Source organism: Myotis myotis, unplaced genomic scaffold, assembly GCF_014108235.1.
Source record: "Myotis myotis isolate mMyoMyo1 unplaced genomic scaffold, mMyoMyo1.p scaffold_m19_p_11, whole genome shotgun sequence".
Lineage (NCBI taxonomy): Eukaryota > Metazoa > Chordata > Mammalia > Chiroptera > Vespertilionidae > Myotis > Myotis myotis.
The window spans coordinates 7339947-7366746 of NW_023416315.1; the positions used below are offsets into that span (position 1 = coordinate 7339947).

At 46.3% G+C, this 26800-nt stretch overlaps 3 protein-coding genes across 12 annotated transcripts in view; 1 reads left to right on the forward strand and 2 right to left on the reverse strand.

The window, feature by feature from the left end:
* The window catches only part of BBS9 (Bardet-Biedl syndrome 9), a 323047-nt gene extending 321517 nt beyond the window's left edge, over positions 1-1530 (reverse strand). For 2 of the 6 annotated variants that reach the window (XM_036327356.1, XM_036327357.1), the window contains exon 1: positions 996-1525. The gene's annotated coding sequence lies outside the window, so the exon portion shown is untranslated. Of the gene's footprint in view, positions 1-995 lie in introns of all 6 variants that reach the window. The other 4 variants (XM_036327352.1, XM_036327354.1, XM_036327351.1 and 1 more) reach the window with 4 other exon arrangements.
* A 2417-nt stretch (positions 1531-3947) lies between these two features.
* Positions 3948-13458, forward strand: RP9 (RP9 pre-mRNA splicing factor). Of its 4 annotated transcripts, none has more exons than XM_036327361.1 (6): positions 4176-4516; positions 6491-6521; positions 7943-8072; positions 9510-9601; positions 11802-11863; positions 12841-13008. In XM_036327361.1, exons 1-6 carry the CDS (start codon positions 4365-4367, stop codon positions 12866-12868), a joined length of 495 nt encoding a protein of 164 aa, XP_036183254.1. In that variant the 5' UTR covers positions 4176-4364; the 3' UTR covers positions 12869-13008. The 4 variants fall into 4 exon arrangements, with proteins under 4 accessions (XP_036183252.1, XP_036183254.1, XP_036183251.1 ...); XM_036327358.1 differs by having other exon boundaries at positions 4186-4516; positions 12855-13458; XM_036327359.1 differs by lacking the exons at positions 4176-4516; positions 9510-9601 and adding an exon at positions 3948-4110 and having other exon boundaries at positions 12855-13458.
* A 4882-nt stretch (positions 13459-18340) lies between these two features.
* On the reverse strand, positions 18341-26800 carry LOC118665941. Of its 2 annotated transcripts, none has more exons than XR_004970778.1 (3): positions 26738-26800; positions 25865-26169; positions 18341-20353 (listed from the first exon to the last, which is right to left on the reverse strand). XR_004970778.1 is itself a non-coding variant. In XM_036327362.1 (3 exons), exons 2-3 carry the CDS (start codon positions 26159-26161, stop codon positions 19347-19349), a joined length of 1149 nt encoding a protein of 382 aa, XP_036183255.1. In that variant the 5' UTR covers positions 26162-26169; positions 26738-26800; the 3' UTR covers positions 18341-19346. The 2 variants fall into 2 exon arrangements, 1 of the variants encoding a protein (XP_036183255.1); XM_036327362.1 differs by having other exon boundaries at positions 26020-26169.

Here is a 26800-nt window from a genome sequence, read left to right on the forward strand (position 1 = left end):
AATAAGTTGTACCATCAACATAAGTGTAGGTGTAATTTAAGGACAACAATTACAGGAAATGAAAAATCCCTTAAGCTCTCATAAATAGCTTATAAATTATTTGCAAATTTTTAAAAGTTTTTAAAATTCTCTAAATGATGATTTAGTCTATTCACACACAAAAAATCTACCACCAATTATTCTCTCTACATTATCTATAATAATAAAAGCATAATATGCTAATTAGACTGGACGTCCTTCTGGACAACATTCCGGACGAAGCCAGGGCTGGGAGGGAAGCCCAGGTCCGGGGTGATGGAGAGAAGCCGGTGCAGGCAGCTGGGGGAAGAAAGGCCTACTCGTGCACGAATTTCGTGCATTGGGCCTCTAGTTTCTAATAAGTTAGAAAATCTCTCCCTCTCTGAATGCTGACAGACTTTAGTTAAGACCATAGTTTTACTTTGTGCATATGTGTGGCATGGTTTCATTTTTTTAAGGAAAAGTGAGCTAGAATAAAAAAATTTAGTTTTCCAGGAAATCTGAGTCAACTGCAGGACATGCCTGAGGACAGGAGATGCTAATAAAATCAGGTCAGTTCATTGAAGCTGCTGTGGTTTGCAATGTAGAGAGTTGGCGAAGCAATAATCCTATTGCAAGAAGGAATTAGGGGGTATTAGTACATGCATCCCATTTCGTCATAAGCTGAGAACTGCACTGACCATTTGCTCACAAGACCTGTTGAAGTGCCACAGGAGGAGGATGCTGCGGCACCACGTAACATTCCCGAATGGAATCTTTACAGATTTTTAACATCCTCCCTGGAAAACGTCCACAGGATCTCACTCACGGTGTGCTCCTAGTTGTGTTTTGTTTTGTTTTCAACACAAACATCCTTCCTAAGAAACCTATCACCCCCTACCCCCCAAAACTATTACATGGCATCAGATGATCAATCTTGCCCACCGAATAAAACTCAGAAAGGGAATTCAAACGCCCGATGTACCACACTTCCTTACCTGACGCCGATCAGGTGGGTCCTGCCCCACCTTGCCTGGAACTCTCTCCGCAGATTTCCCTTTCAGAACGCCTGCCAGGGTCCCAGGGCTGGAACGAGAGAGCAAGAGCTGGGGGTGCAGAGAAGAGCAACCCTGACTTCACTACTCCCTCTCGTTCTCCTGCTCCAACTTGTCCCACGTCCCGGGCAAGGGGACAGCCTCGCCAGGTAGCACCACCAGTTCCACAGAGTTGGAGGAATCACCCCAAGGAGCCCCTCTGCATCCCTTCTCTGTCACCCCCGGACATGAGCAGGGGAAACGGCATCAGTTCCTTGGGAGAGATCAGGCAGGCAAGAACGGCACGTCCTGCTGATCGCAAAGAGGAGGAAATGATGAAGGCAGTGAGCGAGATGTAGCAGAAAAAGGACAGCAGCAGCGGTGCCTAACTCCAAACCATCTTCGACCAGTTGTCATAGCGCTTTACAACGAACGCTACTGCGCAAGTCCGAGGGCAGAGCCCCGAGGCCTTCTGGGGGCTGTAGTCCAGAGGGGCTGAGGCCGAGGAGGGCGGAAATAGGAATGTTAGGCGGAGCTTGGCATCAGATTTCTACTGGGCGGGGCTGGCAGAAACCCAGGCTCCCGCTCAGCTCTCATCTGGACCCGCCCCGGCGCTTGTGGGTGGGGCTTCCTGCGGGGGCGGGGCGACCCGGCTTTCACTCGGGGATTCGGATTCAGAGTATCAAAGCCTCGGGAGCGACTTCACCTTTTCCAGCCCACGAGGCTAGGTCCGTGGACTGGACCGCTGGGCGGGGGGTGAAGGGGGGCCGGCTCAGTACATACTCACCGTGAAGACCCCGAAAGACCAAGACCTTTGAGGCTGCGGGGCAAGGTGCCTGGGTGTTTTATTTTTTTCCTCCTGGAAAAAGTTATTTGTACATGTCTCCTCGTTACATGTGCTAAATATTCTCTTTAGTATATACGTTGGACTGGATTTCCTGGTATATAGATATGCAAATGTTCAACTTTATAATTGAACATAACGATAATACCCAATGTTCAAACTTTTTATGGGCTGTCAACAGATTGTCCTTGGTGCCAATTCAACACCAACAGGAATCCCCTAACTGGGGTGTGATGACGCAGGAAACTCGGGGCAAACAGTTCGGTTGTGATACAGCTCAGCGATGGAACAGCTCAGTGGCGCTACAACTGCACTCTGAAGCCCACAGCTGTGGCGCAGAGGCAGCCCTGGGAGATGCCCAGTGGCATGTCTTCAGCTCCAGCTCAGGGAACGCAGCCTTCAGTGGAAAGGGAACGAGCGTTTCCCAATTCAGAGGGGACCTGGCTTATAAAGAAGTCCTATCCCTGGTCCCTGATTGGTCCATCCTCATGCAAATGAGAACTCCAGGGTCTCGCAGTTTGATTTGTCCAAAAAGTAGTATTGTTCGGATTGGTCCAAATACAGCTCTGATTGGACAGAGAAATTCTCAGTCTTATCGGCTGAAGCAGGATTCCAGGAAGTCCTTTATACAGGCTGGCTCACGTGCAGGAGGTAGGTCAGCGCTGGAGGCAGGTTCAGCAGAGGCTGCTCCCTGAAGCTGGCTTGCCTGAGAGGTCCTGTGAGAAACAGCTGCTAGGCTGGTTTTTTCTGTTGTTTTCTTCTTATTATTTTTTTTTTAACCCAATTAGCCACCAGGAGCCCTTTCTTGGTAGGTGGCTTCTTTCTTAGGGCCCACACATCTTTGCTTTCAAAGTCAGAGTAGGTATATAGCCTGTCATACCAACTTTGAAACTTTTGTTCTTGCTTTTTTTCACTAGATTTAACTTACACTTTAAAGTTCCTGTCTTTCACCACCAATTCACATTACCAGTAGAAAAATGTAATTCTAAATTATGGCTTTTCTTAAAAGAATTTCATGGAAAGCATTAATTTCTAATACTTTGATATTAAACCATCACAACATTGAATATAATAAATAAAATGAAAATTACTTGGACTGCCAATAATAAAAGCTTAGGCAAAGTACTATTCCCCAATTAAAATTCAAATGACTGAATTAATTCTATTCGAATAAAGTTCATAACATCAGTGAGAAAAAGTCTTTAAAACCACTTGATATAATTCTTATAAAGAGAAAAATATGGCCCAGCCAGCGTGGCTCAGTGGTTGAGTGTGGACCTATAAACTGGGAGGTCACAGTTCGATTCCTGGTCAGGGCACATGCCCAGGTTGAGGGCTCAATCCCCAGTGTGGGGCATGCCAGGGGCAGCTGATCAATGATTCTCTGTCATCATTGATGTTTCTATCTCTCCCTCTCCCTTCCTCTCTGAAATCAATAAAAAAAAATATATTTTTTTTAAAAAAAGGAAAACAGCCCTGGCCAGCTTGGCTCAGTGGATAGAGCGTCAGCCTGCGGACTGAAGGGTCCCAGGTTCGATTCCAGCCAAGGGCACATGCCTGGGTTGTGGGCTGATCCCCAGTGGGGGGTGTGCAGGAGGCAGCCAATCAATGATTCTCTCTCATCATTGATGTTTCTATCTCTCTCTCCTTCTCCCTTTCTCTCTGAAATCAATAAAGAAATATATTTTAAAAAATAATAATAAAAAAAATAAAAAAAGGAAAACAAAAAGTATGGAATAATACTGGAAGGAATTTTCACAAAAATATTTATAGGACTAAAAAAAAATATTTATAGGACTATTATTAAGTGGGGCTTCTCCTTAACTATAAAATCAGGATGACTGACCAACGTTACATCAATAAATTCAATTTAAAAAATTACATTAAAAAATGGAGATAATATGTAAGGGCAGTAAACAGTACTTAAGTTTTCAAAAATTAAAACAATTCTTATTAAGGGCTTAACTCCATGAGCAGGACATAAAAAGCACTCAATGTATATTAGCTTTTCATTTCCAGTGCCCAAGCCTTGTCTATGTACAATAAACACTATGTTTCAACCAGGGATCGCATACTAGAGAATTCCTATGGAGAACCTTCCTTTCTTCAAAACTGGATGGATCCTGTCACTTGTACGGAGCACCTCCTGTCTAGCCACTGGGAGACGCAAAGACGACCTGCACTGGAGCCCCGGCCTCCAGGGTCAGGACGCGGAGAGGAAAGGCGCCCGCACAGGTGAGTCTGCAGGCGGCAGGCAAGGGCGCCCAGCTCAGCCCGAGGCCGCCGCCAGGGGGCGCGCTCCACCCTCCGGCACCAACCGGCCAGGCAGGCGTTGGGGCCGGGCGCTCGGAGCACGAACTAAAGGCCTCAAGGCCGCGCCGGGGGCTAGGCTACCGGCCGGCGGCGGCGGGAGGGGGCGCTGCGGGACCGGGCGGGCGGGGCGCGGAGGAAGTGCCGTCTTCGCCGCCGCCTGAGCCGCGCGGGCCGCGATGTCGTCCCGGCCGGGGCGCGGCGACCCGGGGGCCGGGGGCGCGCGGCGGCCGCGGGAGCCGCCGGAGCAGGAGCTGCAGCGCCGCCGGGAGCAGAAGCGGCGGCGACACGACGCGCAGCAGCTGCAGCAGCTCAAGCACCTGGAGTCCTTGTGAGTCCCCGCCGCCCCGGCTCCTGCGGGGACGGGGCGCCGCGTGGGCGCGGGAGGCGGGGTCCTCGGAGACCCGGGAGCGGGCAGGCGGCCCGGCTGCCGTGACGGGTCCCGGGCGGGAGCGGGGTCGGGGCCCGGCGCCCGGGGGCCGCCCGGCTGGGAGGGAGCGCGGCCCCGCCCCCAGGCTCGGGCGCTCCCGCGGGGAGGGTTTGGGGAACTGAACTGCCGGGGGGTGCGCGGCGGTGTCCTTCCGCGGCGCTCCTGTGCCCGAGGGGAGCGAAGCCGCAGTCCTGCAGCGCCGGTGCGGCCCCACGGGAGCCGCTGCAGAAACAGCGGGGATGGAGGCACTTCCCTGAGGGCTCTTCCAAAAGCATCCCCCCTCGGCGCTCAGGTCCCAGGAGCGTGTTTGAGTACTTGGCGAGATGAAAGGTTTCTTCCCCCACACCCACTGGAAAGATCGTTCTTCCCCTCTTATCTCAATATAGTCTTCCTACAGCTCAGAGCAACTTATTACAATCTGAATTATGGAATTGTAAGGCATCGGATGGTACAAAATAACAGGCCTCCGGTGACATTTTTTATTTTCTAAGGATCAGCTACAAAAATAATGCAGACGTTTCAACTGTGATATCTCAGAAGGCAACTACACAGTAAACACACTTCTGCACCCACTCCCAAGTCTTTTTTTTCACCCTCACCCAAGGATATGTTTACTGATTGTAGAGAGAGACAGAGAGAGAAACATAGATTGGTTGCCTCCCGTACTCGCCCTGGGAATCAAACCCGAGCCGAGACCTTCTGGTGTACAGGACAGTGCTCCAGCCAACTGAGCCACCCGGCCAAAGCCAAATCTGTTATTTTTAATAGTTAAATATTCCCTCAATAATTGAGAAGTAATTTTCTAATTACTACATAAACTAAGGAATTGTTTATCCCTAGGAAAAAACACCATGGGCCTTTAAATTTTTGGAAACTGTTGAGAAATGTACTTTTTAAGGCCATTGCTAATAATAATACACACAGTTCCATCATATTGCAAGGGATTTAGGAACTACCCTATTCAACACTGAGTGAGAGTTATGCTAGATAAACAACCTGACAGATGATGACAATTTGGAACCATAATTAACTCAGGGGACTTCTTACCACACGGTTTCCCTGTAATCTCTTGCTTTCCCTTCTTCCAAAAAGAAAATCGTTGTGCTAAGACGGCAAGTGAGTTACAGTTTCAGTGGATTTAAATTCTACATCTCAGCAAGATGTGGGAGACCATCCATTTATTTATATATGATCTTGAGTGCCGGGCATGTTCTATTAACTGTTTTAGACATAACGTACTTCTAGGTTTTTGTTAAAAACTAGAGGCCCCAGACTGTCAAACTACAGCAGGCAGGCCGGGGAGGGATGGGGGGTGAGGTGAGGGGGTGGTAAGAGATCAACCGAAGGACTTGGACTTGTATGCATGCATATAAGCATAACCAATGGACACAAGACACTGGGGGGTAGGGGAGGCCAGGGGAAGGTCAAGGAGGGAAAAAATGGAGACATATGTACTACTCTTTGTAATACTTAAGCAATAAAACAAAATTTAAAAAAAAGGAACACTGGAGGATGATTATTGTCTACTGGCATTAAGCATGATATTTGCTGAACATTATATTTGTGTTTTGTATAGGAAACCACCTGTAACATCATTCAGCTTTGTTATTAAATATAGAATGACAAAAAACAAAAACTAGAGGCCTGATTCACAAATTTGTGCAAGGGCCTTGGCCCCCACCTCTGCCGCGGCCCTCTGCTGCCTCTGCCAAGCCTGCCGTGGCTTTGTCTGGAAGGAAAGACGTCTAGTCTAATTAGCATATTATGCTTTTATTATTACAGATGTCCTTTTTAGTTTAGCCTGCAGTTGCTTTTTGCTCGTTATGTTCCTGTTAACGTGGTTGATGATGGGTTTGTTTTCTTTTTTCTTTCTAGTTATGAAAAACCTCCTCCTGGGCTTATCAAGGTCAGTGTGAAGTTTGTCCTTGTGGCTCTTCTCTTCGGCCTAAGTCACTCAGTGCGCAGACTCCCTTTGTGATCACCCTGTTTCTTCCTGCAGGTGCCAGTCAGACACTTCGGGCTCTGTCACAAGCCTGTGCCTTTGTGGCAATTTACTCAGCCGGGTGTCTGTTCCCTAAGAACCCCAGGCAGGCCCACGCGAGTCCCTCAGCCATCGCCCCTTCTCTGCACCATGGCCAGTGTCAGACTCTAAGGCAACAGGACTTAGAGGAGTGGTTAAAGGCCAAAATAACCTTTTCTGTTTGCTACCTTTCAATATTAAAAAAGATTTTAAAAAACATTTTCATTATAAATTTAATATACATGGAAACTTGAAAAAAAATCAAAAGGCTAAAAAAAAAACACCTTATGCAGGCTCGATCCCCAACCCCAGTCGGGGTGTGTGTGAGATGCAACCAATAGATGTGTCTCTCTCACATCAATGTTCCGCTCTTTCTCTGTCTCCCCCCCTCCCTTCAACTCTCTAAAAATCCATGGATCCTGGCTGGTGCCGCTCACTGGTTGAGCATCGACCTGTAAACCAAGAGGTCAGGTCACCATTCCATCCCTGGTCAAGGCACTCCCTCGATCCCCAGTGTGGGGCGCAGGAGGCAGCCAATCAATCATTCTCTCTCATCACTGATGTTTCTATCTCTCTCTCTCCCTCTTCCTTCCTGTCTGAAATCAATAAAAAAAATGTTATAAATAAGTAAATATCAGTGGAAAATATCTTCAGGTGAGGATTAACCAAAAAGAGAGAGAGAACTTTAATGCAGGTATTTGGTGGTGTTAAGTACATTTCATAAATACACCTGTGGCCTTCAAGGTATAATAATCCATTTTAACTTAACATGCTTTTGTTGTATATATATATTTTATTGATTTTTTACAGAGAGGAAGTGAGAGGGAGAGTTAGAAACATCGATGAAAGAGAAACATCAATCAGCCGCCTCCTGCACACTCCCTACTGGGTATGTGCCCACAACCAAGGTACATGCCCTTAACCGGAATCGAACCTGGGACCCTTGAGTCCACAGGCCAACGCTCTATCCGCTGAGCCAAACCGGTTAGGGCCACACAACTTTTAAGTTAGCAGAAAACTTATAATCTTAGCATCAGAATTTGGAGCTTATAAATCATTTCTTTGTGAACAACAATAGTACCATTTCTCCAAGAACAGCCACTTCGTTTTTGTGATGTAGTTCTTCCGGCACATTCACTTCCACTTTTTCTGTCCGGTCTCAGTGGTGTCCCCAGTTCTTGAGAGGTGACTCATGACGACCTTGGGAGCTCCCCCCTGAGAAAGCCAGGCCACGCTGTGCTCTGAGGCAGGTGGAGAGGGTCCGGCGCTTTCTGGCCATATTGTTTACTCGCTGTTTCCCTTTTCAGGAGGATGAGACTAAGCCGGAAGACTGTATACCAGACGTGCCAGGCAATGAGCATGCCAGGGAATTCCTGGCTCACGCGCCAACCAAAGGGCTTTGGATGCCCCTGGGGAAGGAGGTCAAAGTTATGCAGTGTGAGTGTGCAAGCGCGTCCGGTACTCCCGAACACACGCAGGTGACACCACGGTTCACAAGGCGTGTTTTTCTTTCATTTAACGTGTTCTCCTCTCAGCGCTGTCAGAGTCCTGGCATGATCTCTGCTCTGCAGATTGACTACACGTGTCAGTAAGTGGTCCCAGGTAAGAGGCGGAGCCAAGATGTGCTCAGGCTTCTGACTCCATGTGCAGTGGCCCTCCCACAGGACGGGGCTGCCTTTGGAGGACACTGGCTGGTAGTGTTCCTGGCACAGAAAGGACCTTCCGTGGTGGAGATGCCTTGGAGGGCAGGTCCCTCTGGTCCTGCCTCAGTTAGTCCCCCTCCATCGTTGGTGGTAAGGTTTCTCCAGGTTGCCTGAGAGGAGCTACAGGCCACAGAGGGTGGGTTGGGACAGGTAGAGCTCTGCGTGCGCACCCCCCTCCCCACCAGGGCAGCAGCACCTTCATCCAGCACAAGATGGCATTTGAAGAAAGGGTGCTGAAGCCTTTTTTTTTTTTTAATATGGCTTTCATTGATTTTGGATAGAGAGAGAGAGAGAGAAATATCAATTGACTGCCTCCTGCAGGCCCCCCACCAGGACCAAGCCCACAACCCAGGCATGGAACAGTGACCGCCTGGCTCATAAATCGATGCTCAACCACTGAGCCACACTGTCCAGGCCCAAATTCACTTCTGAGTAGAGATTGGTAACTGGATCTCACTGTAGGGTGGAGTGTCTGGGCTGCTTAACAGGTAACACAGTATTTATTTTATTGTTGTAAACGGCTGCTGAGATCAGTATCTCCAAGCCTTTCTCATCAGGCTGGTCAGTCTTTCAGAGGAGAGTTTCCTGCTGAGGGCCAAGGCCACGTGCTTGGTTCTGGGAACTGCTTTGAGGAGCGAGGCTGTGAGGCCTGAGCCTCCCCTCTTCAGCCAGCCATGTCCTCTTCCTGTGCTCGGTGTGGCACCTGGCCTTCCAGCGGGCCTGAGACCACAGCCCGAGCCCCGCCTTTCACCTGCTCCGGAGAATGAGCCTGCCTGTTCTGGGGCAGGGGAGATGCAAGTGGCCTTTTAACCAGCCCTCATTTAAGCTGTCCCCTCACCTCCACTGCCAGAGTGTGCTGCCAATTCCAGAGCCTCTGGGGTTCTCCAAATCCAAATTGAGTTGTTTCTGTTCCGCTGGCTTAGAATTCAGTTTTCTGAGGTCTGCTATCCATGTTGCACACTCTTACCTGCATTATCACTTCCAACATCTTTTTACTGTTGTCTCCTTTCATATTTTCCCTGTCTTTGTGGGTGACACCTTTTTTAAAGTCTTTTGCTTTTAAAATTGGAATCTAATGAAGAATAACTTTAATATGACCTACTGATACTTTATCTTGATTAAGTAATAATACATTATCTTACAGAAATATATCCCCTTTCTTTGTTTTTAGGTTGGCGCTGTAAACGGTATGGTCACCGAACGGGCGACAAAGAATGCCCTTTCTTTATCAAAGGCAACCAAAAGTTAGAACAGTTCAGAGTAGTAAGTAGAACCCCAGGGTGTCAATTTATGTTTACCAAGATGGTGAATATCCTGAATCAGGCAATCATCGGTGAACTGGAGGCTCACATAAAATATATTTCCAGAAGCCTTTTGGCCAAAGTACCTGGTGTTAACTACATCTCTGTTAAATCATGTTTGTGTGAGAGATTAGTTACATTAACAAAAAACTAACTTCTTACTAAAGTGTTATTGCTTATGCCTTGGAAACACTGATTCTTCTTTCTGAAGCAGACATTCTTATCCACTTTTTATTTATGTAAAAAAAAAATCATGTTTCCTAACAAAAAAATCAGTGTTCTGGTTTCCTAATCCTTGTCTAGGTATTAGATATCTTTCTGTTATAAACTAGAAGTGAGCATACATGATATTTCCTCATTACAGGTCAGTAAAATAGGTGTCATTTCCTCACTATTTTAACAGTCACCTCCCAGGGAAGGTAATTCACCTTTCAGTAACTGTTTCAATATATCAGGTATATTGGGATTGCCAGCATATATCAGACTGGGGTCCACATTCTCCAGGGATGTTAAGACATTGAAAATATTGTGCTTTCATTTTAATAATTTGAAGAAGATATTCTGGATAAATCATTGATAGCTGGAATATCAATTTTTATACCTCCTCTCACAGACAATTTGGAGATAAATTTCAAAAATTTAAACGTATTCAATATTTTTTCAAATGCAGAAACCTAAATTCTAAGAATTGATACTAAGGATTTAACAAAACATCAATATACACAAATTTTTATGAATGTAGAAAAATAACTTTCAGAATTATTTATATGGTTAAAAAACAGAAACTAAATAAAAATAGGCAACAACTTCAATGGCCAATATATTAGTACCAACAACATAAATTACTATAACATAGAAATCATATAGCTTTTTTTTAAAAAAAAAAAATCTACATTCTTTATTTAAAGGTGTGTTTTTTAAAAAACAAACAGACATCCATGTGGAGCCCAGGCTGGTGGCTCAGTTGGTTGAGCACTGTCCTGTGTGCCAAAGGTCAGTGCGATTCCTGGTCAGGGCATATACCCAGGTTGAGGTTTGATCCCTGGTTGGGATGCTTATGCTTTTGGGAGGCAACCAATCGATGTTTCTCTCCCTCTCCCAATCATATAGCTTTTAAGAATTATGTTTTAGAAGAAAGTATAATGTCATAGGATGATGTTCATGACATTTAAGTGAAAAAGAGAGTAGAGAGTTTTATATAACATGATTATAATTTTTTATAAATTATGAATAATGACTGGGAGAACCATACTAAAATGTTAGCAGTGGATATTTCCAGTGGTAAGATAATAGATATTTTTAACTCTTTTTTTTAAAATATATTCTTACTGATTTTAGAGAGGAAGGGAGAGGGAGAGGGAGAGGGAGAGATAGAAACATCAATGATGAGAGAGAATCATTGATGCCTCCTGCACACCCCACACTGGGGATCAAGCCCACAACCTGGGATTGTGCCCTGACCGAGAATCAAATCTTGATCTCCTGGTTCATAGGTCAACACTCAACCTCTGAGTCATGCCAGCCAGGCTTAACTCTATTTTTTAATTTAATATGTAAAATTTTTTTTTTAAAAAAAGCATTTTTAAAGATAACTCACATACCATGAAATTCACTCTGTGTATTCATATTTTAAAGTACTTTAAGTGATTGAAATTATACAGATATTACAGGAATACATTGGCCTTACTTTAACAAAATGGAAACATTATAGTAAGGTTTTCCAATATTGAAAGGGGGATTACAGTAAGTAGCCTGATGAGTATCCCTCCAGACTTCTTTTCTGGCACATGGTTTGTGTACCTATAAATGAATCATTCTTACATACCATTTTCTGACTCACTTGTTTTGCTTAATATCTTTTAATCAAAAGATAATTACTGCAATATTTCTAACCTTGACTAGTATTTATTAATATTTCTATGGTTTATTTCCTTACAAAAGATACTAAAATTATAATCCTGTACTTGTATAATTGGAAAATCTTTTTTATAGCCTCCATAAGTTTAAAGTCATTCTCAGGAAGGATTAGAACATGTAGAATATAAAATTACACCAACCAGGGCTTGGGAAACAAACTAATTTCAGTGAAACAGCGATTTAATTTTAATTTAGCTAACAATCTATGAAGTCTAACCCAAGCTTAACTTTCTCTAACCCTCAAGGCACATGAAGATCCCATGTATGACATCATCCGAGAGAATAAGAGACATGAAAAGGATATGAGGTGAGGCTGTCCTGATGATAACAAGACCCTCTTGAAGTTTTAAGTGGTATTACGTTGGAAACAATGATTCCCATTAGAGGAGCAGTGTAACAAATGTGGTGCTTTCACTGCGCAGCCCTTGGAGGTCAGGAGGACTCACTGACAAGGCCGGTGTCCAGGAATGAGCAGGGCAGCCTGCTCCACTTGGGTTAGCTTAATGCAGTGGGCGTGGCCCAGCCCGCTGACGCAGGGATGGTTGATGTTGGCAGCCCTCTTCGTGGTGTGTGGTTCTACTGTTTGATTGGTTCTCTTTCATATGATTGTTCTTTAGGGATCTGCCCTACTGTTAAACATAAAGATAGAATGAAAAAATAGGAGGTTTTTATTTTTTCAAATTTGTGGTCTTCAGTTATAATTGTTGAGGTAAATTACCTAGTATGAACTTGAGCAGTGGGGGGATGATTTAGGAAAGGCTGTATCTGTTAGAAGTTACAATAGGAGGGACTATAGAAACATGCAGAAATTGCCTTAGCTGGTTTGGCTCAGTGGATAGAGTGTCAGGCCTGTGGACTGAAGGGTCCTGGGTTCGATTCCAGTCAAGGGCACATGTCTGTGTTGTGGGCTCAATCCCCAGCAGGGGGCATGCAGGAGGCAGCTGATCAATGATTCTCTCTGATCATTGAACTTTCTATCTCCCCTTTCCCTTCCTCTCTTTATATTTTAAAAATATAAAAATATATTTTTAAAATATATTTTAAAAAAGAAGAAAAATGAAACATGCAGAAATATTTAGGATAATGGAAAGGATACAGAACACTTCTACACAGCCCTGTAGAATAGGCATGGATATAGACAGGAATGGAAAACATGAAAAACTAAAAATAAGTACTGTACATAATGAGGTGATTATCTGTGACTTTTTTTACCCTCACTACTAATCTTGTAACTAAAAAAAAAAATTATTTTTAAGCTGTTACGGTTTCTGATTCTTTGACCAGTCTTCTCTGTTTAGGATACAGCAGTTAAAGCAATTGCTGGAGGATTCCACCTCAGATGACGATAGCAGCAGCTCCAGCTCCTCGGAATGTAAGGAGAGACACAAGAAAAGGAAGAAGAAAGAAAAGCATAAGAAAAAGAAGAAAGAAAAGAAAAGGAAGAAGAAGCGAAAGCATAAGTCTTCCAAGTCAAGTGAGAGCTCAGACTCGGACTGACAGCCGCTCGGCTTGTCCCGCGTTCTCGTCTCAGAATCACACACTGTGGCCGAGAACAGGGGGCCTGGAGTCGGAGAGGGGACACCAAGGAGCACATCTGGGGTCACACACACAAGTGACGTCTCACCTACCTTCCAGTGAAGCTGTGACCCCCGAGAGGGACTGTGTCTCCTCAGGTGCCAGCTCTGGACGGCACTGACGTCGGCAGGACGGGCCCTCCCAGCCCTCCTCCTGCTGGTCACTGTGGCCTGCGATTCCTAGGAAGTCGGGGTGGCCGGACTAGAGCCTCTGAGGACACTCCTCCAGGGCTGCCACCTCCACAGCGAGGCTGCTCAGTTCCCAGGCTTCAGGCTCCACTCTTGTCTGTTGTTGAAGATAATAAAAGCTCATTATTTATTTTTCAAATGTATTTATTTTTTATTTCTGAATAATACATGCATGTGTTCCAAATTTAAATGGTATATAGGCTTTAATTATGAAAACTTCCTTCCTGTCTCCTCCCCCAGCTTCCCCAGTTCCCTTCCCTGATGGCTACCAATGTTACCAGTTTCTTGTTAGGTCTTCCAGATTATATATATCAAGCAAATAGAGGGCTTTTTACACAAATGCTCTACACATTCATCTGCACATTGCTTTATTGTAACAGTATGAAACTAATTATTTTAGTGTCAAGTACATTTGGCATATCTGCACCAAAAGGTGTGTGTTTATATCACCTGAGATGGTTTGTTGATTGGGAAAAGGGGTTCCATCATATTTAACTTGATTGGATCTTACTGGCCAAACCCTAAGAATTTCCCAGAGTGACTCAGAAAATTGTTAAGAATATAAGGAAATTACTGTACTGAGTCGGCTACCCACACCCCAAAATATCCCTCACTTCCTTCCTCTTCCTGGTTAAGCACAGCCCAGTGGGCCTCAGCAAAAGCAGCTCAGCCTGTCGGGGTGGGGCCTGCAGCTAAGGCAGAGCTCATCTTGTTCTCTGCTGAGCACAGTGGAGCTAGATCTTGCTCACAGGTTGTGTTCCTCCCTATCCAGCAGGTTCTATTGCTGTTATCAGGGTTCCAGAAACTCTCTATTCATTTCTGGTCTCTTTCCCTATGGGTTGGATTTTCCCCCCACACTCCACACCCCTTTAAAGAGCAGCCAATCCCAGGCCCAGAATGAACCCATCCCAGGTGCTCATCAATAAACGCTCCTGGAGCTTCCTCAAAAAACTAAAAATGGAACTCCCATTTGACCCAGTGATCCCACTTCTAGGAATATATCCCAAGAAGCCAGAAACACCAATCAGAAAGGATATATGCACCCCTATGTTCATAGCAGCATAATTCACCATAGTTAAGATTTGGAAACAGCCTAAGTGCCCATCAGAAGATGAGTGGATTAGAAAACTGTGGTACATCTACACAATGGAATACTACGCTGCGGTAAAACAGAAGGAACTCTTGCCTTTTGCAACAGCTTGGATGGAACTGGAGAGCATTATGCTAAGTGAAATAAGCCAGTCAGTGAAAGATAAATACCACATGATCTCACTCACTTGTGGAATATAGAGAACAACATAGACTGATGAACAGGGTCAGATCCAAAGACAGAGAAACAGCAACCAGAGGGAAAGTAGGGGAGGGTGGGGGTAAGGGGAAAAGATCAACCAAAGGACTTGTATGCGTGCATATAAGCCAAACCAATGGACATGGACAACAGGGGGATGAGAGCATGAGTGGGGGGGAGGGGGAAAGTTAATGGGGGGGATGATGACACATTTGTAATTCCTTAACTAATAAAGAATCCTATCTAATAGACAAACATGGTAATTAACTGTACCTCTGACATGCTTCCCATTGGTTAATCAGGGTGATATGCAAATTAACTGCCAACCAAGATGGCAGCCGGCAGCCAGGCAGCTGAAGTGAACAGGAGGCTTGTGATGGAGGAAGCCAAGGTTCCCCGCCTGCAACAGCCCAGCTCTGAGCTGCACTCTAAGAAACAATGTTGCAATTATAGAAGCTAGACAAACCCCAGAAACCTGCTTTCAGCCAGCCGGGCTTCAGAGCTGGAGCTGCAACAGTGTTTCAATTATAGAAGCCAAACAAACCCTGATACCTGCTTTCAGCAGCCAAGGTCTCAGAGCTGGAGCCGAGCCTCAGAGCTAAAGCCAGCTCTCAGTTCCAGTGATAGCCATAGAAGGTAAATGAATCCCAGAATTAAAAAAATAAGAAAAAAAGGAGAGGTTGGGAGCTTCAGTCACCCGCCAGCCTGAAAACGGCCCTTGGTCCCTCACCCAGACTGGCCAGGCACCCCAGTGGGGACCCCCACCCTGAAGGGGGTGTGACCAGCTGCAAACAGCCATCATCCCCTCATCCAGGCTGGCCAGGCACCCCAGCGGGATCCCCACCCTGATCTGGGACACCCTTCAGGGCAAAGCAGCCGGCCCCACCCGTGCACCAGGCCTCTATCCTATATAGTAAAAGGGTAATATGCAAACTGACCCTAAAAGCAGAAGGACTGGGAATGACTGGTCACTATGACACACACTGACCACCTAGGGGCAGACACTCAATGCAGGAGCTGCCCTCTGGTGGTCAGGGCGTTCCCACAGGGGGAGCTCTGCTCAGCCACAAGTCAGGCTGATGGCTGCCAGTACAGCGGTGGTGGTGGGAGCGTCTCCTGCCTCCTCAGCAGCGCTAAGGATGTCTGACTGCAGCTTAGGTCTGCTCCCCGCTGGCAAGTGGACATCCCCCGAGGGCTGCCGGGCTGCCAGAGGGATGTCTGATTGCCATCTTAGGCCCAATCCCCCAGGGAGCAGGCCTAAACCAGCAGGTGGTCATCCCCTGAGGGAGTCCCAGACTGCGAGAGGGCACAGGCCCGGCTGAGGGACCCCCCTCCCCGCCGAGTGCACAAATTTTTGTGCACCGGGACTCTAGTTTGCAAGATTAAAAAAATAAAAATAGAAACTGCTATCAAAACTAATTGTTAAATGAAAGCTTTATATGCTCTGGCAAGTAATAAAGCCATTTCTAGAAAAAAATAAAAAATAAACGTTCCTGGTCTTGGCTTCAAATAAGATCTCAGTAAGAACTAGTCCAGATTGCAATGCCAGGGCTTGCTGCTTCAGAAAACTCTAAGGCCAGTTAATTCAGGCATGCTCTCCACTTCTCCTTGGCATCCCAGCCTCTTCTCTTCCAGGAATTTCTTACTGCCCTCCTGGAATCCCATTCATGATCTAAGTATTCTTAACATGAAAAAGAAGTCTGCATCAATGCCTCTCAAACCTCTGGGGCACCAACATCAACTATAGTGCTAATTAAAACATATTCCTGGCCTCCCAGACTACCTGGACTGGGGTAGATCTGGGAATCTTCCTTTTGAACAAGTCCTCAAAGGATGCTAATACTGTGGGACCACACTTGGAGAACCGCTGCTCTAATCTCTAGCCTCTTACTGGAGTCTTCCTCCACTTCTTGCTTTAACTGGGATCTGGGCAGCCCCTGCAAGTTAACTACTATCCCCTACTCTCGCATCTCGACTTCTCTGTCTTCTGTTTCTGACCTAGATTCTAGAGTGCATCACTTAAGCCTGTCATCACTCTTGACATGTGGGCCTTTTTTATTGAATTTATTGGAATGACATCTATAATAAAAGCATAATATGCTAATTAGACCAGACATCCTCCTGGATGTCCTTCCATCCAATGAATACATGAATAAGTGGAACAAGTCAATGTCTCTTTCTCCTCTCTCTCTCCCCCTCCTCTCCCTTTCTCCTTATCTTCCTCTCTCCCTTCTTCCCTCCCTTTCCTTTGTCTTTATTAATAAAAAAGTCATGCCATAACTGGTTTGGCTCAGTGGATAGAGCGTCAGCCTGCGGACTCAAGGGTCCCAGGTTCAATTCCGGTCAAGGGCATGTACCTTGGTTGCGGGCACGTCCCTAGCACATCGATGTTTCTAACTCTATCCCTCTCCCTTCCTCTCTGTAAAAAAATCAATAAAATATTTTTAAAGTCAATAAAAGTTATATAGCCTTAGTCAGTTTGTTCAGTGGAGAGAGTTGGGCCTTCGGACCAAAGGGTCCAGGGTTCGATTCTGGTCAAGGGCACATACCCTTGCAGGCTCCTCCCCGGCATGGGCCCTGGTCTGGGCTCTTGCAGGAGTCAACCAATCAATGTGTTTCTCTCACACCAGAGTATCTCTGTCTTCCCTCTATTCCACTCTCCCTAAAAATCAACGGAAAAATATCCTCGGGTGAGGAATGAAAACAAAAAAGCTCTGGGGTAGGTAAACACATGGAAGTGCTGGGAAGACTTATATGCCTGGAGCAGGCATGGAAACTCCACACCCTTTCCCCATACCTTGCCCTATGCATCTCTTCCACTTTTAATTTAGTTTGCGTACCAGGATCTGCTTCAGCAAAACCAAACCCAAGAAAAGGGACACTGGAACCTCCAAGTTATAGCCAGTCTGTCAGAAGCACGGTGATAACCTGGGCATGTGAGTGGGTCTGTAGGGTGGTGGGCAGTCCTGTAGGACTGAGCTCTTAACCTGTGGGGTGTGAGCTCAGACAACATTGGGTACTCACATGCTCATATCCTGCCTGCAGACACTCCTCATGGCTCTCCCATCACACCCCACATGTGCAACACCACTTCCTGCTCTTCCAAATAAGTCCTCAGTAACCTTTTTGGCATCTAGTGAGACTTAACCTACACCATTTATTGGAAGGTTGGCCCTACAAATTGACCAAGTAACCACCTATGTATTTGTATAAAGACTGTTCCTTTAAAACTTCCTTTCTAGGAGCAGGCACTGGATGGAAGTCCATGGCACTAGATGGACAGTGCTATTATCCAGGACCTGCTATGTGCCTGGTCCCCATCTATTAAAATGAGCAAGACACTCTATTCCTTATCTAAGGGTCCCTGGAAATTATAAGACAGAAGCACACACAAATGACCCAAATCTATAGTTGTGTTATCACAAACATGGAATTCAATTTACTTTTATAACATCAAATTCACTCCAAAGACTTCACTTTTGTTTCTGGAACAGCTTTATTAGTTGAAATTAAGACATCACATGCTCTAGCCCATCATGATACACTTAGTTCTTCTTTGTAGCTGGAACTCAGTAATTTGTTTCCTATGAATGGAATACACACCCTAGCCAGTGGAAAGAATGTACTGAAGGGTCCAAGGTTCGATTCCAGTCAAGGCCATCCAACTCAGTTGCAGATCGGCCCTGGCTGGGCATGTGCAGAGGCAACCAAACCATGTGTCTGTCTTCCTTCCACTCTCTCTAAAAATCAATCGAAAAATATTCTCAGATGAGGATTAACCAAAAAAAGAGGAATACAGAGAATCATTACCCATTTTTCCTTTCTACCTTTCAGATAAAACCAAGGCTCTTGACATTTTGCCTGTGCTTAGTTATCAGTCTTTCCTTTATGCCACTGCGGGCAGGATGTCCTTTAGATGGCTGTAAAGCAACTGAACCCTGACATCCCAGGACTAGGTGCTGGAGGAATGGCAGGGATACTCAATATCAAGGCTCAGTGTAAAGGAAGATACTAAACTTCCAGTACCCGGCTCTAAACTGGGACACTTAATAGAGTGCCGGCCCGAGGCCTGAAGGGTCACGGGTTCAATTCTGATCAAGGTTATGTACCTCGGTTGTAGGCTTGATCCCCAGCCAGTTGGGAGGCAACCAATCAATGTGTGTCCCTCTCTCTCACATCGATGTTCCTCCCTCCCTATCTCTCCCTGTCCCTTTCACTCTCTTAACAAAATAATAATAATAATCCCATATAAACCACAACTTACTATCATTAGCAACATCAGGAATTAAATGTGAAACACCATAAAAATAACATTCCACAGAAGAGAATATCTTTGGCTCCAATACATTCTGCAACCTAGTGTCTATAGATATGCCTGTTACCCAGTTAGAATGGTGACAATTTTCATTTGCCCAACAGCAGAGTTAAATCTACAGCCCCCTGTCCTGACTACTCAACCCAGCTCTCCATTACCATTACCTCCCAGCCATCATCTGCTATGACTCTGTCTCACCTCTAACTTGGGATCTTCTTTGCAAATTCTACAAATATGGGCACCTAGAGCTTAAGTGAAAACTCGATTTTAAAATGGAGAATTCTCATTGATCCTGCTGCCTTTGGACCCAGGACCCAAAAGGAAACCACTAGACAACTAAGGAGGCTGAGCCCATTAGTCGCTTATATTTACTCCTGAGACAATGTCATGGAGTCCAATGCCTCCTGGGTGATGCTATGTTCTGTCAGAGACTTGTTGTCATATATTTCACAGTCCTCTTTTTTGGTAAGGATAACGGGGTCATAGAGGTGCCCTCACACTCAGCATTCTTCTCGTTGATATTACTGCTCCAGGGCCAGACAAGTAGAGAATACAAATAGCTTCCCCAGGATTCTTCCTGATCAAACCTTTCTTTAGAACTGGGACCACTAACTTCTTCTACAAAGACCCATTCTATCTCACACGCTTCATCTTCCAACTCACACTCATCTGAAATGTTCAAAGAAGTAATTTCTTTGGTCAAGGTCGCAGTGTCATTCTTTCCTTTTAAGAACGCAGTCCTGGCCTCATGTAATTTCCTGCTCCTGGGCATCTTCCTCGGTCCCGCTGTTGTGCAGTTCGGTGACTCTTCACCTATCAAGGGCATTTGCTCAGGGGAGTTCTCCAGCTCTGCATCTTCCACCCAACCTATTTCACAATGGATGGATTCATTGATTTTGTTAGACTGGGTCAACTGGGCAGTGGAGGGCCTGCTGTCCTGCTCTCCTACCTCCTTTCTACCCAGGATGCCACACAGCACTGACTCTTCCGCTGTTCCCTTTCTCCCTCCTGGTGATGACGCAGGGGATCTCTCCAGCTCTGCATCCTCCAGCCAGCTCATGTCACACTGAATGGCTACATCGACTTTGTTAGAGTGGGCCAACGGGGCAGCACCGGGCATGTGCCCCTGAGGGCAGCTGTCCATCTCTCCTTCTTCTTCACACATTTTCTCCAGGGAAGGGTCTTCACCCCCATGAGGGTTACATACCACACTCCTACTTTCACAGGAACTCTGTGAAATCTTATTGTGCCACAACTGCTGAAGTTTAGTCTGAGGCCCTTTCGTGCTCATTTTTTCCCCATGGCCACTGTAGTACCAGAAATTAGGTCTTTGGTTAGGTGTAGTGGGCAAAGGGGACTGTGGTGGGAGGAAGTCCAAATACTTCCTGGGTACCAGTGACCATGGAAAATACAGATTTCCATTTCTGAATCCTAGAAAGAAAACATAGTAATTATTTTGTCTCCTGCAGCAGTCACAACATATAGCCAGTAAGCACCTGTATGGCCACATACAGTTATCAATCAGTAATTAATGGTCCTGAGGGGAGAGGGATAGAGAGATAGAAAGATCAATGGTGAGAGAGAATCATTGATCGACTGCCTCCTGCATGCCCCACACTGGGGATCGAGCCTGAAACCTGGGCATGTGCCCTTTCTGGGAATTGAACCGTGACCTCCTGTTCATAGGTCAATGCTTAATCACTGAGCCACACCAGCCAGGCCATAATGACTTTTTAAAGAAACTAAGAAGCCCTAAACGGTTTGGCTCCGGCCTGCGGACTGGAGAGTCCCAGGTCAAGAGCATGTACCTTGGTTGTGTTTCTCTCTCATCGATGTTTCTAACCCTATGCCCTGTCCCTTCCTCTCTGTAAAAAAAAAAAATCAATAATCTACACTAATAAAAGAGAAACATGGTAATTGGCGTACGACCACTACCCTTTTCATTGGCTAATCAGCGAGATATGCAAATTAACTGTCAGCCAAGATGGCGGCCGGCAGCCAGGCAGCTTGAAACTAACATGAGGCTTGCTTGCCTCAGTGACAGAGAAAACCAACGTTCCCCGCCTGCGGCTGCAGGCCTCTGAGCCTGCAGTTTCAAACATTGTAACAAATACCACTGGAATTCAGCCAGCAGATTCGCAACATTGTATGCAAAGGCCAGAAACCTACTTTCAGGAGCGGAGGCCTAAGAGCTGGAGCCAAGCCTCAAGCTAAAGCTGGCCCAGAATAAAAAAAAAAAAAAGGAAAAAAGGAGCGTTTGGGAGTTCAGTCACCCCCAGCCTGAAAACAGCCCTCAGCCCCTCACCCAGACTGGCCAGGCACCCCAGTGGGGACCCCCACCCTGAAGGGTGTGTGACCAGCTGCAAACAGCCATCATCCCCTCACCCAGACTGGCCAGGCACCCCAGTGGGGACCCCCACCCTGAAGGGTGTGTGACCAGGTGCAAACAGCCATCATCCCCTCACCCAGGCACCCCAGTGGGGACCCCCACCCTGATCCAGGACACCCTTCAGGGCAAACGAGCTGGCACCCACCCATGCACCAGGCCTCTACCCTATATAGTAAAAGGGTAATATGCCTCCCAGCACCGGGATCAGCGGAGCCGAGAGGCCTCCCGGCACCGGGATCAGCATGACAGGGGGCAGCGCCCCAACCCCCTGATCGGCCCTGCTCTGTGGGTGATAGAGGGCGGTGCCCCAACCCCCTGATGGGCCCTGCTCTGTGTGACGGGGGCATCGCCGCAACCTCCCCATTGACCCTGCCTTGAGTGTGACAGGGGGCGGTGCCCCAACCCCCCAATCGGCCCTACCCTGAGCGTGACTGAGGGTGGCATCGCAACCTCCCAATCTGCCCTGCTTTGTGCATGACAGGGGAAGGCGCCCCAACCCCCCAATTGGCCCTGCTCTGAGCCCAACCAGGGGCTGCACCTAGGGATTGGGCCTGCCCTCTGCCACCCGGGAGCAGGCCTAAGCCAGCAGGTCGTTATCTCCCGAGGGGTCCCAGACTGCTAGAGGGGGGCACAGGCCAGGCTGAGGGACCCCTTCTTCCCCCCAAGTGCACAAATTTTTGTGCACCGGGCCTCTAGTATATAATAAAGATTTAAAGAGACCAAGCCCACAGTAAGCACAAATTCATTACTGCCCTGATAACAGAATAATTAATGTCAGGCCTTACAAAATAAAGATCAAAAAAAGTTCTTTAGATCTCAAAAGCTTATTAGATCTACTTATTCATTCACACACACCTTCCCCCACTTCCACTCTTCAGGGCAATTGTGTCAGTAACACCATAAACACATTCTTGGGAAAGGAAAGACACATGTATATGATTGACAAATGAAGGTAAGAGAAAACTTCTAGTATATAAATGAAGCAATAGTTATGTTCAAATCAGTGTTCATGAGGCAATTTAGTCAATATTGTGGGGCTCATCTTTTGAACTCAAATTCACTGTGCAAAAATGTATCAAAGTGCCTTTTGTAACGTACCTGGCATATTTTTTATTTATGTAAGCATTTGGGTTTTCCCCTTTAATGAAGGGAGAAGAAAGCCTTCCCTCTTCTGTTACTAATACAAAAGACTTCATGCCTCTCCAGGTTTTCACATGAGTAAGTAGTAACCTTCCTGACCTATCTCCCAGCCTATACTCCATACCACTGCCAGAATAATGCTTCTGATCCACTCCCTCCAGCACAGTACTTGAATGTCTTTTCACAGCCTAAGCTCCTCAGCTCATTATCTGGAGTCTCACTGTATCATCTCATTACTCCCCACAAACACCACAGGCTCTAGCCATATGTGGGTTCCTCCACTACACCAACTCTCTTCCCTTTTTGGGACCCTTCCCATTCCCCTCCAACTGCTACCAAAACCTAGGCACCAGGAGGTCACAGTTCAATTTTCAGTCAGGGCACATGCTGGGGTTGAAAGCTCGGTCCCCAGTGTGAGGCGTGCAGGAAGTAGCTGATCAATTATTCTCTCTCATCAGTGATGTTTCTATCTCTCCCTCCCTTCCTTTCCGAAATCACTAAAAAAATATATTTTAAGTCATTTTTATTTAGTTTTTGTTTTTAATCCTCACCTAAGGATATTTTTCCATTGATTTTTAGAGAGAGAAGAAGGGAGAGAGAAAGAAGGGAAAGACAAAGAGAAACTCTGATGTGAGAGAAACACATCAATTGGTTGCCTCCAGCACACGCCCCAGTCAGGACCCCGGGGCCAGGGAGGAGTCTGTAACCAAGGTACATGCCTTTGACTAGAATCAAACCCGGGGACCCTTCAGTCTGAAGGCCGACTCTCTATTCACTGAGTCAAGCCAGTTAGGGCAATATTTTTTTTTTTAAATATATTTTGTTGATTTTTTACAGAGAAGAAGGGAGAGGGATAGAAAGTCAGAAACATCGATGAGAGAGATTGATCAGCTGCCTCCTGCACACCCCCTACTGGGGATGTGCCCGCAATCAACGTACATGCCCTTGACCAGAATCGAACCTGGGACCCTTGAGTCCGCAGGCCGATGTTCTATCCACTGAGCCAAACCGGTTCGGCTAGGGCAATATTTTTTAAGGAAAATAAAGAGAGTGGGAGAAGATGTATTTTATTTTAGACAGAGCAAGAAAAGTCTTCAGGGGTAAAGAGGGGCATTACCTAAAAGTCAATTGTTCACTGAGACATAACAATCCCTTCTATGCCTTTAACAGAAGGTGAAACTACAGGAGCGGGGCAGGCTAGAATGGGTCAATGGGGGAAGAAAAGGGGACCTATGTAATACTTTCAACAATAAAGATTTAATTAAAAATACAAACTACAGGAGGCAAAATGTAACAAGGTCTGCTCTTAGACCACAACTGAATTAATGTAGAAAATAATAAGGTAGCTGGAAAAATCCCCAAATATTTTGAGATTAAACACACTGTTGAACACATGAGGGAATGAAGTCTTAGGAGAAATTAAATATTTTGAACATAAAAGCAGGGAAATTTATACCATTGAATGCATGTATTAGAAAAGATCTAAAAATCTGCCTCTTTCTGCCTTCCTCTCTTAAAAAAAAAAAAGAAAAAGAAAAAAAATCATTTAACATACCCTCAGGTGAGGATTAAAAAAATAATAAATAAAAATCACCTAGCTTCTAACATAGGAATCTAGGAAAATAGAGTAAATTAAATCCAAAGAAATAAAAATTAAAGCAGAATCATTGAAATTGAAAACAGGAACTCAATAGGGGAACCACTACCAAAAACTGATACACTAAAAAGAGCAAAAATTGATAATCCTCGCCCTAACCGGTTTGGCTCAGTGGATAGAGCGTCGGCCTGTGGACTCAAGGGTCCCAGGTTCGATTCCGGTCAAGGGCATGTACCTTGTTTGCGGGCACATCCCCAGTAGGGGGTGTGCAGGAGGTAGCTGAACGATGTTTCTCTCTCATCGATGTTTCTAACTCTCTTCCCACTCCCTTCCTCTCTGTAAAAAAATCAATAAAATATATTTTTTTAAAAAAATTGATAATCCTCTAGCCATGCTAAGTAAAAAGACAAAAATTATGAATATCAGAAATGAGAATGCATAGCTGCCAAAACCATGGGCATTTCTTCATCTGTACTATTGACACAATTTTCATGATCTAGATAAAAATGGCCCAATTCCTTAAAAGACAATATTTGCCAACACCCAACTGAAAATGGACTGCGTAGGTCTATATTTATTAAAGAACTTGAATAATAACCTTCCAAAACAAAAAACATCAAATCCAACAGGCTCACGTTTAAAGAAAAAATCAAAAATAGATCAATGAAACAACACAGAGAACCCACAAATAGACCACATCAACATAGTCAACTGGTCTTTAACTAAGTAGTAAAGGCAATACAAACTGTTCTCCTCTCACAATTTGTTCCTCAGCACAATCAAAATAGCATTTCAACATCCCTATTAGTTAGGGGTCTCCAGAAAGAGCCAAGGGAGCATTTATATACAGAAAAAAACTTTTCTTTAAGGAATTGGCTCATAGGGAGAGGCAAGTCCAAAATCCTCCAGGTAGGCAGCCACACCAGAGACATAGCTGGCGTCCCTATGCCATATACTGATAGAATTCCTCTTTGCGTGGACTGCAACTTTGAAATTGCCATCAACAGCTCCTACTACCCAGTGGGGAGTAGTCACTGATAAACTCAAATACACTCCTTATCACACCTAGTTTTCTACTTGGGAAGAGATGAGTAGCGTCCACAACATGCTTTATCTACAGAAGGGGACACAAGAATAAGGGTAAGGCCCCGGAGACACTCTTTGCTACTGCAGATAAGAGAATCAATCACTCCTACTCAGTTTACAGCCGCCCGCCCTACATACCTCCTTACTGCTCTCCTTAAACCCCGCTTACCACTAATTGAGATAGATAGATAGATAGATAGATAGATAGATAGATAGATAGAAATTTTTTTTAATTTTTTTTTAAGAGAGGGGAATGGAGAGGGAGAGACATCAATGTGATAGCCTCCCATCATGCCCAGACCAGGGATCGAAACTGCAACCTGGGTATGTGCTCTGACCAGGAATCAAACCCATGACCCTTCAGTGCACAGGATGATGCTCCAACCAACTGAGCAACACGGGCCTGGGCAAATCCCCTTCCCTTTAAAACACTTATTCTTCCCAGGGCATTTTTTTCACTTCGATGTAAAAGTTTTCGCAATGTGTAGGCCTTGATGAAACAATGATGGGAGCTCTGAGGTAACTCTTCCAACCAGACTGGTCTCAGAGCATGAGGTTTTGGCTGGACTACTGTGTGACCCAGGCAATTCACTGCCTGTCCTGGCTCCGTCCGCTTATCTGTGAAGCAAGCACAGCAATACCTAGCTCGCGAGGTTGTTGGAGGGGGCATGAGAGGAGCACTCCTAGTATTCAGCAGAGTTCCTGGCATAAAGCTAGAATCACATTTTACCTATTGATGGGAACTTCAAGCACTGCCCCTCTGAGCTGCCACCAGGGAGAAGAAACGTGCATGAAAACCTTCGGGCGCTGGGGACACCAGAAGACCTTCCGGCCTCGGTCTGGGAGGGCGCCCGAGCCCATCGGACTCCAGTGCAGAGTCCTTACCTGCCCCGGGGACAGAGGGTGTGTGACGGCTGTAATTCTGGCCGCAGCACTTCCGGCGAGGCTGCCGGGCCCGGCCATGCAGGTAATGGAAGGGTGTGGGTTTGTTTTCCTCGGAAAGTCTCTTTTCTTCCGAAGAGTTCATCTTCTAGGCTGGAAAACAGAGGGTCGCCTTGAGGAAAGGCCCGTCGCACTCTGCCGGGTAGAACGCTGTGAGCGTGGAGAAGTCCCCCCAGTCCCCCTTCCTAGCTCCGAGCCTGGGTGCCGGTTCCTGACCTTCTCTTCCCGCTCACCGGACGGATGGACTGCAAGGCCGCCGAGGGGCGCTGCCCACAGCCCGGACCCAGGTGGAGACAAGGAAGTCGAGGTTCGGGTCCCGCCGCCGCCCCGTGGGAGACGAGGCCTCGGAGACCGGGGACTGCAGTGCGGCCTGGAACCCCGGGGGCTGCCCTCCGGGGCCGGCCGCGCTGTCCTCGTGCCCGGGCCCTTCCCACGTGCCCAGCCTCCCCAGGCCCAGCCCCTCGTCGGTTCCGGGGTAAATCCCAGGGCTCAGGGCTCAGCGTCTCCTTAGCCAGGACTCAACTGACGCCACACACACACACACACACACACACACACACACACACACCCACACACGCACGCTCACCTGCCCTGCAAGCTAGTGTTGCCCTGCCCGCCGCACACCCTCCGCAGGGCCCCTGCCTGCCCTGGGCACACCGACCTGCTCTATTCCGAAGTCTGCGACGCCAACCTCTCCCTGGCCTCACTCCTGCAACCACGAACG